The sequence below is a fragment of the Nuphar pumila genome, chromosome 1, assembly GCF_984573655.1.
Source record: "Nuphar pumila chromosome 1, dmNupPumi1.hap1.1, whole genome shotgun sequence".
Taxonomy (NCBI): domain Eukaryota; kingdom Viridiplantae; phylum Streptophyta; class Magnoliopsida; order Nymphaeales; family Nymphaeaceae; genus Nuphar; species Nuphar pumila.
The window spans coordinates 27298282-27313986 of NC_143249.1; the positions used below are offsets into that span (position 1 = coordinate 27298282).

Below are 15705 nucleotides of genomic sequence, written 5' to 3' on the forward strand. Positions count from 1 at the left end.
TAACCAAACTTCAAAATCTTTCTCCTTACGAAAAACTTTATAAAACTATCCCTGACTATTTCAAACTAAGAACCTTTGAATTTAAATGTTTTATTCTTACAAATAAAATGACAAACGTTTTCCCAGAGTTATTCCTTGTGTTTTCCTTGGTCATAAGGAAAGCCAAAAAGGATTTAGATGCTATGTCACCGCGACACGACATATTGTTCGGCGTACCTATATCGACATGCAACGACACGGGTACCAGACGCAGAATCAGTACATCGCAGGTCGGGTGTGATCTCGACCTTTTTTTTTTAATTTTGCCTTGGTCAAAGGGGCAGAGCCATTTTGGTCCCTCCCCACCCGATACCCCCCCCTCTCTCTCTTCTCCCAAAACCCTCGGCTCTTTGTCTAGAGGGGAAAGGGCATGAGAGAGAAAATAGGAAAGGGATAGAGAGAGAGAGAGAGAGAGAAAGAGAGCGTACCTCCTCCTCTTCTTCTTGCTGTATAAGGGACCGAAAGAGAGAGGGGGGGGGGGGGGAGAGCAAGAGGAGAGAGAGAAAACAAAAAGGGGAGCGGCTACGCCCCTTCCCCTTTTATAACACATGGCTTTGTTGACCAGGTTTGGACAAGTCCAAACTTGGTCAATGAAGCTAAGAAAAAGGTTTTTGACAAGTCCAAACCTGGTCCAGACCCAAACTCTCTGGACCCCGGGTCTAGCCTACAAGTCCAAACTCATTATATATATATATATATATATATATATATATATATATATATATGTGTGTGTGTGTGTGTGTGTGTGTGTGTGTGTGTGTGTGTGTGTAGCCGTGTCCTCGTATCCACATTTTTTAAAATTGGTGTGTCGTACCCTCCATACCCGTACCCCAGTGACAGTTTAGATGTTATGATCTTAAACATGATAAACTCTATATATCAGGGAATGTTACCTTTATAGAGCAAGAAAGTTTCATTGATTTAAATGTGCCTATCAAAGAAAATGATGATTACTTCCTTTTAAAATTATTTCCTAAGTGTAATGATGAAGTGTTAAACAACAATGATGTTGTTAATGATGAACCTCAATACAATATCCAGTGTGGTGAGTTTTATGACATTGATGGTGGACCTTTAATTATCTAGTATAGAAGAAGAATTGATGATAGACATCCCAATGCCTTAGAACAACATTCTAGCGTAGAAAATCAAGAACAAAGTACTCTTAGGAAATAAGAAAGAACACATAGGCCTCCAGATAGATTTGCATCCTACGAAAATTTTACTCTTCAATATAGAGCTGGTATAGAGAAGATATTTTTTTACTTTAAACCCACCTCATACAACCAGGCCAAGAATAATCCTGAATGGATGAGTGCTATGAATGATCAAATACGAGCCTTAGAAAAATCCAAAACCTGAGATATAAAAATTCTTCCTCATAAAAAGAAAATGATAGGTTATAGATACAACAACAACAACAACAACAACTACGCCTTCATCCCAAAACAATTGGGGTCAGCGATATGAACCAAAAAAGAAATTCATTTTGGGTCTTCCACATGAATTCCTTTCCTCCAATCATTTCTATCCAACGCCATGTCCTCGGTGAGGTTCAAAGCATTCATATCCTTTCCTATCATCTCCATCCAAGTCTTCCTAGGCCTACCCCGACCTCTTTTAACTAATATATTTTCCCATTTCTCCAACCTTCTAACTGGAGCATCATTAGGCCTTCGCCGAATATGTCCAAACCACCGTAAACGATTCTCTCGCATCTTATTCTCAATGGGTGCAACACCTACCTTCTTACGTATCTCTTCGTTCCGAATCTTATCTTTTATTGTATTTCCACACATCCATCTAAGCATCCGCATCTCAGCTACACTCATTTTTTGAATATGATGTCTCTTGGCAGCCCAACATTCCGTACCATATAGTAAAGCGGGTCTAATAGTCGTCCTATAAAACTTTTCCTTCAACCGCAATGACATTCTACGATCGCACAACACTCCAGTAGCACTTTTCCATTTCATCCACCCAACCTTTATCCTATGATTTACATCTCCATCAATTTCTCCATACTTTTGAATGATGGATCCCAAATATTTGAAATAATCATTCACCGGTATTTCTTGCTCACCAAGCTTCACTACACTCCCATCCCTACTTCGTTGCTTACTAAACCGACATTCCATATATTCAGTCTTACTCTTACTCAACTTAAAACCTCTAGCTTCCAATGTCTGTCTCCATAATTCTAACTTAGCATTAACCCCAGCTCTAGACTCATCAATCAAAACAATATCATCAGCAAACAACATACACCACGGTACATTTTCTTGAATTGATCTCGTAAGCTCATCCATCACTATCGCAAATAGGAAATGGCTTAAAGCAGATCCTTGATGTAACCCAACCGTTATCGGAAAATTGGTTGTCACCCCTCCACAAGTGCGGACATTGGTTACTACTCCTTCATACATATCTTTAATTATACTAATGTACTTGAGAGAAACACCTTTCTTCATCATTGTCCACCAGAGAACGTCCCTAGGTACTCTATCGTATGCCTTCTCTAAATCAATAAAAACCATATGCAAATCTTTGTTCCTCTCTCTATATCTTTCAATAAGTTGTCTAAGAAGATGTATAGCTTCCATAGTTGATCTTCCAGGCATAAAACCAAATTGATTCTCCGATATCATGACAACCTTCCTCAACCTAGACTCAATCACCCTCTCCCAAAGTTTCATAGTATGACTCATGAGTTTTATACCACGATAGTTTGTGCAATCTTGTATATCACCCTTATTCTTATATAAAGGCACCAAAGTACTCTTCCTCCACTCATTAGGCATCTTATTTGTTCGCCAAATCAAGTTAAAAAGATTTGTCAACCATTCTAAACCTTTCTCTCCCAAGCATTTCCAAGCCTCGATAGGTATACCATCTGGGCCAACTGCCCTTCTTGATTTCATTTTCTTCAAAGCCTCTGCAATTTCTTTCTTTTGAATCTTGCGCATGAAGTCACGATTTATCTCATGAAAAGGAATGGAGAAGTCTCCAAGATCTTGAGCATGACTATCATTAAATAGCTTATCAAAATAATCTTTCCATCTCTCCTTAATCTCCTCATCTTTGACTAAAACCCTTTGCGTTTCATCTTTGATACATCTAACCATACCCAAATCCTTCGATTTCCTATCTCTCATCTTTGCAAGCCTATAAATATCCTTCTCGCCTTCTTTGGTATCCAACTTGTCATAAACCTCCTTATATACCTTAGCCCTCGCGTTTCGAACAACTTTTTTAGCTTCCTTCTTTGCTATCATATACTTCTCCAAATTCTCATTATCACGACTCTTACTTAGATTTCTATAACACTCTCTTTTAACCTTAATAGCTAATTTGACATCCTCGTTCCACCATGATGTATCCTTACCTAGTGGTGCACCGCCTTTAGACTCACCCAATACCTCATTAGCTACTTTTCTCATACCACCCGCTATCTTATTCCACATTGATTCTGAATCCTCCTCGAGACACCAATCAACTTCCTTAACTACCTGCTCTACAAACATTCCTTGTTTAGCTCCTTTCAGTGCCCACCACTTAATTCTAGGATCTATCCTATGTCTATCCCTTTTGCGGCATTGTCTAATTCTAAGATCTAAAATTAAGACTCTATGTTGTGTAGCTACACTTTCTCCTGGTATAACCTTACAATCGATGCAACAACCCCTATCTCTCTTTCTAAGTAGGAAAAAATCTATCTGACTCGTATTAACCCCACTTTTAAATGTTACTAGGTGAGACTCCCTCTTCCTAAACCAAGTGTTTGCTAAGATCATATCATAGGACAAACAAAAATCTAAAATCCTTTCTCCACTTTCATTTCTTTCTCCTATACCATAGCCTCCATGGATATTCTCAAATCCATCCCTACTAATGCCTACATGTCCATTAAGGTCACCGCCGATGAAAAGCTTTTCTCCATAGGATGTCTCTTGTACTACTCCATCTAAATCTTCCCAAAATTGATGCTTAATGGAATCATCTAAACCTACTTGAGGTGCATAAACACTAATAATATTAATAATATCCGTACCTAATACTAATTTAATAAGTAAAATTCTATCACCCTTCCTACGGACCTCAACTACATTATCTATAAACTGACGACTCATAACAATCCCTACTCCATTCCTATTCCTATTTATTCCTGTATACCAAATCTTATATCCCCAAGGTTCTATCACTTTAGCTTTCTCACCTACCCATTTGGTCTCTTGAAGACATAAAATATCAATCTTTCTCCTACACATAACATCTACTAACTCTACCAACTTACCAGTTAAAGACCCTATGTTCCAAGTGGCTAACCTAATTTTATGGTCTTGGACTAACTTCTTTACCCCCACCCGTCCAACAAAGTGAGGGAACCCTTGCCTATTTGACACCACACCCGGGCGCCGGTGTGACGCGTCGCTTCTGGGCGACGACCTATAGATAGGTTATAGATAGGTGTTTAAAATTAAAACCAAGAGTGATGGAACTTTAGAGAGACATAAGGCTAAATTAGTGGCCAAGGGTTTTACTCATGAGTATGAAATAAATTATGATGAAACTTTTTCTCCAATAGCAAGAATGACTTCCGTTAGAACTCATATAACTATAGCTGCCATTAAAGGTTGGCATATTTATCAAATGGATGTCAAGAAAGCATTCCTTAATGGTAAATTGAAGAAATAAGTTTATATGAATCCACCACCTGGATATGAGGTTCTTGTTGGAAAGGTGCTTCATTTAAGGAAAGAACTTTATAGTTTGAAACATACGCCTAAAGTTTGGTATGATCGTTTTAGTTTTGTTATGCTTAAACTAGGTTTTACTTCCTATTATAATGACACTGATATGCTTATTAAGATATCTGATACAGGTATTGTTATTTTTCTTCTCTACGTTGACAACATGATAATCACTGGAGGAGACAAATAGAAAGTTAGTTTTATTAAGAATGTTTTAAAACAAAGCTTTGAAATGATTGATTTAAGTTTTCTTAGATACTTTTTAGGGATTGAGGTTGCATATTCTGCTCATGACTATTTTTTAACACAATCCAAGTTTGCTTTTGGCATCATAGACAAGTCTGAAATTACATATGAGAAAAGGGTAAGACACTCTTGAAGTGATAAATGCAAAAATGAAGATAGATGATGGCACACCTCTAGACGATCCTACTCCTTACCGCCAAATGATTGAGACTCACATATTTGACCATCACCAGACTTGATATCAGAGTTGCCAGTCGAGGAAGCGGGAGCGGGAAGCGATACAGGAAGCGGAAGCGGGAAGCGAGGCACTTTCAAAAATTTAGGAAGCGGGAAGCGTGGGACCACTTAGGAGCGAACCGGGAAGCGTCTCGGAAGCGACATAGGAAGCGTCTCGGAAGCGACATAGGAAGCGACCTAAGAAGCTATAAATTTCTAAATTGTAAATTATAAGCTACAATGTTCTAAACTCTAAGTCTAACCTTAAAATTAACATAATCCACTACTTCACTTCATCATGCAAGATTCAAAATAAAAGTATACCAAAAAAATATTATAAGACCATGAGAAAAAAGTAACATAAAAGTTTTTAAGTTGGACAACTCCAACTACATCATAAAAAAAAAATAATAATTCAAGAGTTCATTAATATGTCATCTTTCTCTTCCCCTTCAAGTCAGCAATAGATCGCGAACTTTCTGCATCATCACGTGCATCTTGTCCTCCACGACCATGTCTTCTGCTCCTTCCTTCATTTCCTATAATGAATACGTTAAAAAGTTAAAATGTTCAAAAACCATAATTTAAAATATAAAAAACACAATATCAACATACCTTGCCTAGGTCTCCGGCTAAAGAAACGATCAATCCGACCATAATGAACTGATGGTCGCTCTTGTATATCTGCAGTTCTACTAGCTCTGATGGATTGATTTGTATCCTCTTGAACTTCATTTGTACGTATAATTATTGGAGGTAATGGAGCTCTTGGTTGTGCATCTTTATGTTTGGATTTGGAAATAGTGCTTGATTGTTGTGCACTATCATCCAAATCTCTCCATCGCATATCCTCTAATCTCAACGTATTTTCTTCTACAATAGGAAATCTCTCCATCGCATATCCTTTAAAGGGGGACGCGCTTCCCTTTAAGCCTTAACTTCCTATTATAGAAGAAAATACGTTGAGATTAGAGGATATGCGATGGAGAGATTTGGATGATAGTGCACAACAATCAAGCACTATTTCCAAATCCAAACATAAAGATGCACAACCAAGAGCTCCATTACCTCCAATAATTATACGTACAAATGAAGTTCAAGAGGATACAAATCAATCCATCAGAGCTAGTAGAACTGCAGATATACAAGAGCGACCATCAGTTCCTTATGGTCGGATTGATCGTTTCTTTAGCCGGAGACCTAGGCAAGGTATGTTGATATTGTGTTTTTTATATTTTAAATTATGGTTTTTGAACATTTTAACTTTTTAACGTATTCATTATAGGAAATGAAGGAAGGAGCAGAAGACATGGTCGTGGAGGACAAGATGCACGTGATGATGCAGAAAGTTCGCGATCTATTGCTGACTTGAAGGGGAAGAGAAAGATGACATATTAATGAACTCTTGAATTATTATTTTTTTTTTATGATGTAGTTGGAGTTGTCCAACTTAAAAACTTTTATGTTACATTTTTATCATGGTCTTATAATATTTTTTTGGTATACTTTTATTTTGAATCTTGCATAATGAAGTGAAGTAGTGGATTATGTTAATTTTAAGGTTAGACTTAGAGTTTAGAACATTGTAGCTTATAATTTACAATTTAGAAATTTATAGCTTCTTAAGTCGCTTCCGGTTCGCTTCCTATGTCGCTTCCGAGACGCTTCCTATGTCGCTTCCGAGACGCTTCCCGGTTCGCTCCTAAGTGGTCCCACGCTTCCCGCTTCCTAAATTTTTGAAAGTGCCTCGCTTCCCGCTTCCGCTTCCCGTATCGCTTCCCGCTTCCCGCTCCCGCTTCCTCGACTGACAACTCTGCTCCACACTCTTTCTGCAGAAGATGTGCTAATAGGTTGAGATAAAACCTTAATGGCTAATGCTCTCAACTCCGGTGTATTACCACCATAAAAACGCCACCAATTAAGCACTGACATTGTAGGATTCAGTGTATCTATTCGTGTTGCATTTCGGCTAAATCTTCCACTTCTTGATGCAAAAGCCACAAGTTGTGACCTATAAAGTGTAGATAACTCTTCATTTCCAGAAGATATGACTTCAAGCGCAAACATTGCACCGTCTAAGATATCATTATCCTTTTCTGCAAAAAAAAATGTTTAGTAACTATAACAAGAGAAATGCAAATGAAATAATAAAATAATTAAATCATTTAACTTTAAACTTTATTAAATAGATAGAATTAATTTTTTACCAGGAGAAACTCGTTTGACCCCTCCTGCTGCTGGGATTTTGAGATACTCCGACTCGTAATATTTTGGAGTAAGCATGTGGGCTAGACTATGGAGAGGCACATTCATTCTGTCCCATCTATTTGAGACAATCTTATGAATCTTTTCATATAAATCTGGTTGTCCTTTTAGATTGTCTTTGATTTCCCCCAACATGTTGTCCATGCCTTCATACACTTCACCAATTATAGGGCCTTCCTGATCACAAAATTTAATCATCTTATAGATGGGTTTTGTAATCAATAATGCTAAACGTACAGAATCCCAATATTCTTCATCAAGAACATTTGTTTCTGTTGTAACAACCCTTTTTTTCATAATTTCATCCGTGCATGATTGCTTCCAATCACTCCATCTATCTGAAATTACTGTGAGCCTTAAGCTCTCTCTCACATCAAGCAAGCGTTTCAAAGTAGTATAATGTGAAGCAAACCTTGTTTTTGCAATCTTTATTAATTCTAATTTTTCATTGCTTCTAAAGATTGCTAGTGCTTTTGAATGATTTGTGATATACTTCACAATTTCTTTACTCTGCAAATATGTTTCTCCCAACCAATGAAACTCATGTGCCAAATCCTTGAAGATCAAATTAAGTGTGTGCACAACACAAGGTGACCAAAAAATATACTTGTACGTTTGTTTTAATTCTTCACCTGCTAACTTGCAATTTGCTGCATTGTCTGTAATCACTTGCACTACATTAGAAGGCCCCACAAGTTTAAATCCCGTCTTCAAAAACTCGGCAATGTTTGCAGCTGACTGTTGCACATTAGAAAAATCGCTTGCATATAAGAACATCGAGCCAAAACAGTTTGAGACAAGTATATTTATCAAGTGTTTGTTCTTGATATTTGTCCAACCGTCTTAGACAATGGAAACTCCAAACTCCTCAAACTTTTCTCGAAATTCATTTAACTCCCTGTGAACACACTCTTTCTCACTGTCAAGCAACGTTGTTCGCGCTTTTTCATATGATGGGGGTTTATATCCGGGCACTTTACTAACTGCAGATATCATCTCTTCCCAATATGGTGATCGAAGCACATTGAAAGGTATGCCATTTGCACACAAAAATCTGATAATTTTGTGATCTACATCATCTCTTTCTACCTTTTTAAAGGTATCACGAATATCAACTGTTTTTCGGCTTCCACTAGATGATGTAGTCATACTAATAGGCTTCTTCGGAGTATCAATTCTTGATCTCCTCAACTCAAATGCACTTGATGAAACCTCCACTCGACGAACTTGCCTCTTAATTTTTTTTTGCCAATTCTGCATTTTTTGCAACTTCAGGGCAAAAGGCAATCCCAACACTTTGTCCCTTTGGAGATCCCATGAGATGTGCAAAAACTCGAGTATATGACCCATGATAAATATTTTTGCAGTGCCAGCACATAAAAACTTGGGTTCCACCTTGCTTTCCTTGCCCACTCTTCTTTTGTTTCAATACATGGCGCCATAACACTGTTGTTTTATGCATGCTAGGTGGTTCATCATCTTGGTCATCTTCAGAATAGTAGTCATCCAAGTTATATTCTTCTTCATCTTCCTCATCAAAACAATTTTCGTTTCGGTCCTCAAACTGATATGGACAAGCAGAAGACCTCTTCTTGCCCTTCCCAACACCACTAGATGATTCATGCTCCAAATTGTACAAAGAATCGTCATCGTCATCAGAATTATCGTGATCATAGCTTGAGATGGTCATTAATGAAGCAAAGAACATGCAAATATATCTGCATCATAAAAGTATCAGAATCAACCTAAAACACTTAAAAAAAGCTATTATTAACAGTAAATAATGGAGAGTGAAGAACACAAAGCATGGGGATGTAAACAAAAGACTAAGCTAAAAAAGGGGGGGAAATTACGTGCAATCTGACTATCACTGAACTAAATACTCAAACAGGCACTTCAAGTTCTAATAAGAAACAAGCAACATAAATAACTGAGAATATAGAGAGAGAGAATAGTTTGATTGAACTGCTAAATCAGATCAAGAACATATAAATCCAGTTTTCTTTCAGGACTCCACTAAAGTTCAATACCCGACTCATTGGGAAATTCTCCAAGTACCCATCAACTTAATTTTGCACAAATGGAGAACATTAAAGTGCTACCAGCCTTGGCAAACATTGATCTCTGAGACAATAGACTTAGAACTGAGGTTCTAAATCATTACGGTTATCTTCTTCATGATAATGTTCATTTACTATTTGTACCAGCTCACATCCTCCAGCAGCTCTCAGCCTCTCACTGTACATCGGACTGAAGAAATAGCTTTTAAAATGTGGGAACAACACACTCAAATGCTCTCCAATAAAACAATAATATTGCATATTATACCCGTTATACACCAATTAGCAAAAAAAATATTCATCAGTGTAGAATAGTTAAGATCATTAAAACCATCAACAATATCATGTTATCTCTAATGATACTTCCACCCCATCCGGTGCACTGATTTTCTTTGCCAACTGATGAAGTATAAAATGAACTTCCACATACACTATCACCATCATATCATAAACAACTGAAGAGTTAAATAAGAAGCTACAACACATAATGGCCAATGCAAATTAACAATCCAGCTATATCAGAAAAGTTTTGTGACGAATGCATACCATTTGTTTAGATAAGAAGTTAATATTACATTGCTTACACTATCAATAGACTAGTATCATGGAGACAATAAAAAACAACCCACTGCTTCATGCAGAATGAATAAAAAAAACGGCTGCGATAATGAATCAGAAACTAAAAAAACTACAAACAAACCCTTGATCTACAGGAACAAAAAAACCCTTGATAGTTATGAGAAATAGACGAGTCAAAAACCACAGTGGTTGTCAACATCGTCTGAAAAAAGGGAGAAAGGGGGGAGGACATAGGGCCACCCTCTGTCCCTATCGCCCACTGTGAGGAAAAGAGGGGGCGGAAGATAGAGGGTGTTCCTCTGTCTCCACCCGGCACCAGCACCAGCACCAGTACCAGCACCAGCACCAGCACCATGAAGAAAATAGTCATTGCCTCAATTTTCCATATTTTTTTGTTTTTATTTTTATTATTTTTTTCTTTTGACCACACTCGGTTTGGGTCACACCCAGATCAAGTTGGTCTGGGTGCAAACCCGCCAGACCTGGACTGAGTGGCCTTGGTCGACTCAGTCTGGTTCAGACCCACACAAAGTTGGTCAGTGGTCTTTAAATGGCTAAGACAAAGGTCATGACCTCTGTCCGTGGACTCTCTCTTCCTCTCTCATGGCTGCTGGTGGCTGAGGCAAGGGCACCCCCCATGTCTCGCACTTCTTCTTCATGGTGCTGGTGCTGGTGCCGGGTGGAGACAGAGGAACCCTGATATACACCCTGAAAAAAAAACCCTGCGATAGATCTACACCGAGAAAGAAAAAACCCTTGATCACTTTCCCCAAAACTACCCTATTGGATCCCACTGATGTTGCTGACTGGAGGGGAGCTCGCACGACAGAGAGAGTGACAGAGCGTGAGAGAGGGGGATAGCGTACCTGAAGGTGAACATCTTCATCTTCGGAAGTCGGTGGAGGCCACCGGAATTTTTTGAGGTCGCCGGAACTCGGAGCTCGCCGAAAACTCGAGAGAGAGAGAGAGAGAGAGGAGTCAGAACGCGTGAAAAAACAAAACCCTAAGCCCCTTTTGATTTTATTTTTTCACGGGTTTTATAAAATACCCATTTTAACCTCGGTAAAAAATATATATTCATGTGTAAAAAAAAAAATTAAGGGCAAACTCGACCTTTCCATAATAGCGCCCCCCTTTAAAGGGGTACTCGTACCCCTTTAAAGGGGGACGCGCTTCCCTTTCAATTGAACCTGCACTTCCTCAATTGAACCTGCGCTTCCCCTCGCGTTTCGGAAGCGCTGCGTTTCGCGCTTCCGAAACGCGTCCCGGGGAAGCGCGCTTCCCCTATTCTATAGGCGTTTCCGGTAACTCTGCTTGATATCTCACATGTCGTCCATACAACCAATCAATTCTAACAACCTCTTACAACTATGCACATGAGTGTCGTTATCTGTATCATTAGATATTTACAAAATTTTGTTTCTAAAGAGATTGTTTTGTCTTTATCCTCCCTACTCGAATTAATTATTTTTAAAGAGATCGTTAATGATAGACGCTCAATTACAGGTTTTTGTGTCTTTGTAGGTGACTCACTAGTGTCTTGAAAATGCAAGAAGCAATAAAAGGTGTCATTATCGTCAACCGAAGTTGAGTACCGGGTCATGACCATCACAATATCTGCAATTGTGTGGTTGAAAAGATTATTGGAAGACATAAAGATGCATATACAATCATCATCAAGGTTATACTACAATTACGTATTTCATGAACGCACCAAAATATATTGAGATGGATTGCCACTATGTTCATGAAGAGTACCTAAAGAAGACCATCATCCTGCCATATATAGCATCGAAATTTTAGTTGGCCGACTTCTTTACGAAAGCTCTTCCTTCTCCTCGGTTTCACTTTTTGCTTGACAAACTTTCAATGATTACACCGTAAGTTTGAGGGAGAGTGTTAAAGTATATATATATATATATATATATATATGTGTGTGTGTGTGTGTGTGTTACTATATATATTTATTGATGTAATAAATAATACATTAGGGATATTTTAGTCTTTTCACTTTATCAAATTAGTTGTGTTCACGAGGGGCACTTTAAAGCTTTTTTATTTTTTGAATTTTTACCCTTTTTATCAAGGGCATTATAGACTTTATAATGTCCTTGAAATAGAGCTGTTGGGAGTGCTCCCAACGGCTATATTTGTAGCTGTTGGGAGAATTCCCAATGGCTCTTGGTGGTCCCTTTTGTGTATAAATAGGGGATGAATCCCTTGTTGGTAAGCTTGTTCTCAAGCATTTTTTCAATAACAAATTCTATGTTCTTTATGTTTCTCTCTTACCCATAAGTGGCATTGTGATTGTGTTTGTATCTTGACCCATAAGTGGTTTTTGTTTGTGTGTGTTGTACTTGCCCATAAGAGGCATTTGTTTGTGTTTTTTTGTATTTCATTACAGCAAACTGCCTTTCTAACATTTATCCCCAAAGTGACTAGTGCAGCAGGACAAACTTCACTATGAAACAGTACCAAGTAAAACGAAAAATTACAATAAAATATTTAAGGAAAAAAATAAAGATGCTATCAGGCATTTAACTCAACCCTGACTCAATTTTGTGACTTGGTTAGGGCATGAGCATAAGAAATTAAATAGTTTTTCATACTAAACAATCTTAATCCATTAAGACCAATTACCAAAGACTGGCATGACAAGGTAAAGAACGTTACCATGTGACTACATTGAAGCTCTTCCAAGCCACCAAAATCGCTCTTTGACAAACAGTTAACATGGACTATTACTTTTGGCGAAGAGTCATTATCCATGCTTACAGCACCATGGGTAGGAATACTCATATATGCTGCCCCTTTAAACATCCACTCATCCCTATTGTGACAGTAAAAATCTTCAAACAGCTCACCACATAATGCACATGTACACTGGCTTTCATCAGCAGGGACCATTTGTTCAGATTTCTGAGCAGGCAAAGTTGTTTCACTTGCTGGGCTGTGGATTGGGCCAGAGGATGGACCAGCCTCCCCTTCAACCCAATCTCTCCAACTAACATACCACTTCCTTGATATTCTCTTGAAATTGTTAGGTTCAAGCTTCCTTGAAGCATGCCAGTCTAGGTGCCTGTGGAGATTGTCTTCAAATTTGAGCCGAAGGCCACATATGCTGCATTGATGTGGAAGGTAATCAAACAAACCATTGATGACAGACAGGTGAAACTCCCGGACAACCTCAGGCTTAAACTCAATGCCTATCCGGTTCTTGATTTCAATTGATGCATTTGAACAGCCAGAAGGCATTGAACTAGACTCAGAAACAGTCAGCTCACCATCTGGAGAGGTAAGAGGGGAAGTTGTTGAAACAAAATTTGACGTACCCAGATTAGAGCTTTTGGTAACAAGGCATTCACTCTGGTTCTGAATCAGAATTGGCATCTGACCTGGGGTAGATTTTGATGCTTCTGGTGCCGATGTTGAAATCAAACCTTTAGCAACTAGGGAGCTCAACAAACTTGAAAGCGGATTTGTCATGACATTTCCAGAGCTTGAACTCTGTGATGAGGTACCTATCATTGATGATGCAGGTGGGGGGCCAGGTGGTAGTGGAGGCTGAGGATTTCTGAGAAGTGGCAAGGACACAACTGATAACGAATTCTGTGGACTTGGGCCTAACAAAGATGTAGATGAGGTAGACATAGTATGTGAGGATGCTGAGATTTGCATGGGTGGTGGTCCACTGGGCAAAGGGGGCTGTATTCCTAAAGTTGATTGTGAATGGCCAGGCTCAGGATAACTCATGTTTGAGAAACTGCTAGTGGTTTTAGGCACATCGATTGATGCAGTAGATTGTAGAGGTAACAAGCCACTATTCATAATAGAAGCCAATAAACTATTTGTGCTTGTCTGATCTGGAAGGCCCTTGGAAGGATTTTTAGGGAGACCTAAACTTGAGGATGATATAGTTTGGAGTCCAGAACTTTGAGGTTGTGTCTGTGGCTGAGATGGTTCTGGATGCAGAATAGGAAGGTGAATCCTTTGTTGTGCTAGAGAAGATGATGCACTATTAAAATGTTGAAGAGGCTGCGTCTGCAGGGGCACGCGTGAGTGCAGCAAGGTGCTAGCTTGAGCTTGACTTTGAGGTACACGAGGAAGTTTTTGGTTGTCCTGGATTTCTGGTGGTGCGTTAGCCTGCCCAACAATAAGAGAAGCATTTTGACCTGTGGGAAAGGACATAGCTTGTGGATGTTCATGCTCAGATAAATTGTGCGGTTGAAACCGAAATGGTAGCTGATAAGGAGTTGAAGATGAAGGTGAGTGTGGGTGATGATGCATAGATGCATGAGCAGAAGGTGATGGAGGTCTTTGAGATTGCTGCTGCTGGTGCCCAAGTGTTCCACTGAATCCTGGGACAGTATGCTGGAAAGATCCAAATCTTGAACTAGAAACTGGTCCAACCTGTGCTCCAACTCCTATTCTGCCTAAGGATGGCAGAACCATATCTGAACTTAAAGTACCACCTAAAGCAACAGAATAGCCCTCTAGTTGACCTGTACCAATGGAAGCTGTTGTTGGACGGTTTAGTGCACCAGCAGAGTGTAACCTGGATGTTAAATGAGGCTGGTTCACTTGGTCTTGAGGAACCCATCCTCTTTGATGACCAAATGCAGCTTCTAATCCTTCCCCCATAGACAATGAATCCACCGAAGTTTCTCTCTTATCCCTAGAGCCTGCATCCTTCTGGCCATGAGATTGTTGATCATCAAGCCCCTGTAAATGATACTAAAAACTCAGCCTGCAGACAATAATCTACTACCTTCACACAGCTATAGTGCTCTCTCTCTCTCATATATATATATAGAGAGAGAGACAGAGAGAGAGAGTAATGTGTAGTTTCCAGACCATTTATCTCCTAGTCTGTCCCGGACCCCTTTAGAAAGCATACTTGCATGTGGTTTTTGCTTAATCTAAACCCATAGATGTGATCTCTTTACTTTATTTAGTAAAAAATATATATTAGCTTAAACATTTTTCATATTCAGATACGTTTTTAGCTCAACAAAAAAAAATTAACAGTTCATATTGCACCAAAAACTTGATTAACTAAAAGTCAAGAATTCTTGTTAAATTGATTCAATCCAAAGCATAGTTTTTAGTGAATAAACAATGATAAACACATTTACAGGTTTGGATTAAGCAAAAAACACATACAAGTATGTTTCTTAAAGAGGTCTGGGACGGTCTAGAAGCTACACATTACTCTCTCTCTCTCTCTCTTTCTATATATATATATATATATATAAGTCACATAAAGCTGTGGACATCAACACACACACATCAGTATGTCACATTCACACACACGAAAAAAATAGCAAGACATATTTGAACCTCGAATTACAAAAATAAAGAGGTTAGAAACTAGCTACGTAATGAATTAAAGCCAAGAAAGTCTACATCTCTAATTTTTGTTTCTAATTTACATAAGAACATAATGTAATTATCAAAAAAAGTACCATATTAACCATAAAAGATACACTTTAACAAAAAAAGAGAGGAATACAAAGAGAAACATTTTTAGATGTTGAAAATGCTTATAA

General features: G+C 38.5%; 1 protein-coding gene across 1 annotated transcript in view; it reads right to left on the reverse strand.

The window, feature by feature from the left end:
- LOC149848484 (uncharacterized) overlaps positions 1-15705 on the reverse strand; it is a 47528-nt gene that overhangs the window by 9888 nt on the left and 21935 nt on the right. The window contains exon 6 of the mRNA XM_090004429.1: positions 12830-14878. Coding sequence (XP_089860555.1) covers positions 12830-14878 — 2049 coding nt within the window. The remainder of the gene's footprint in view (positions 1-12829; positions 14879-15705) is intronic.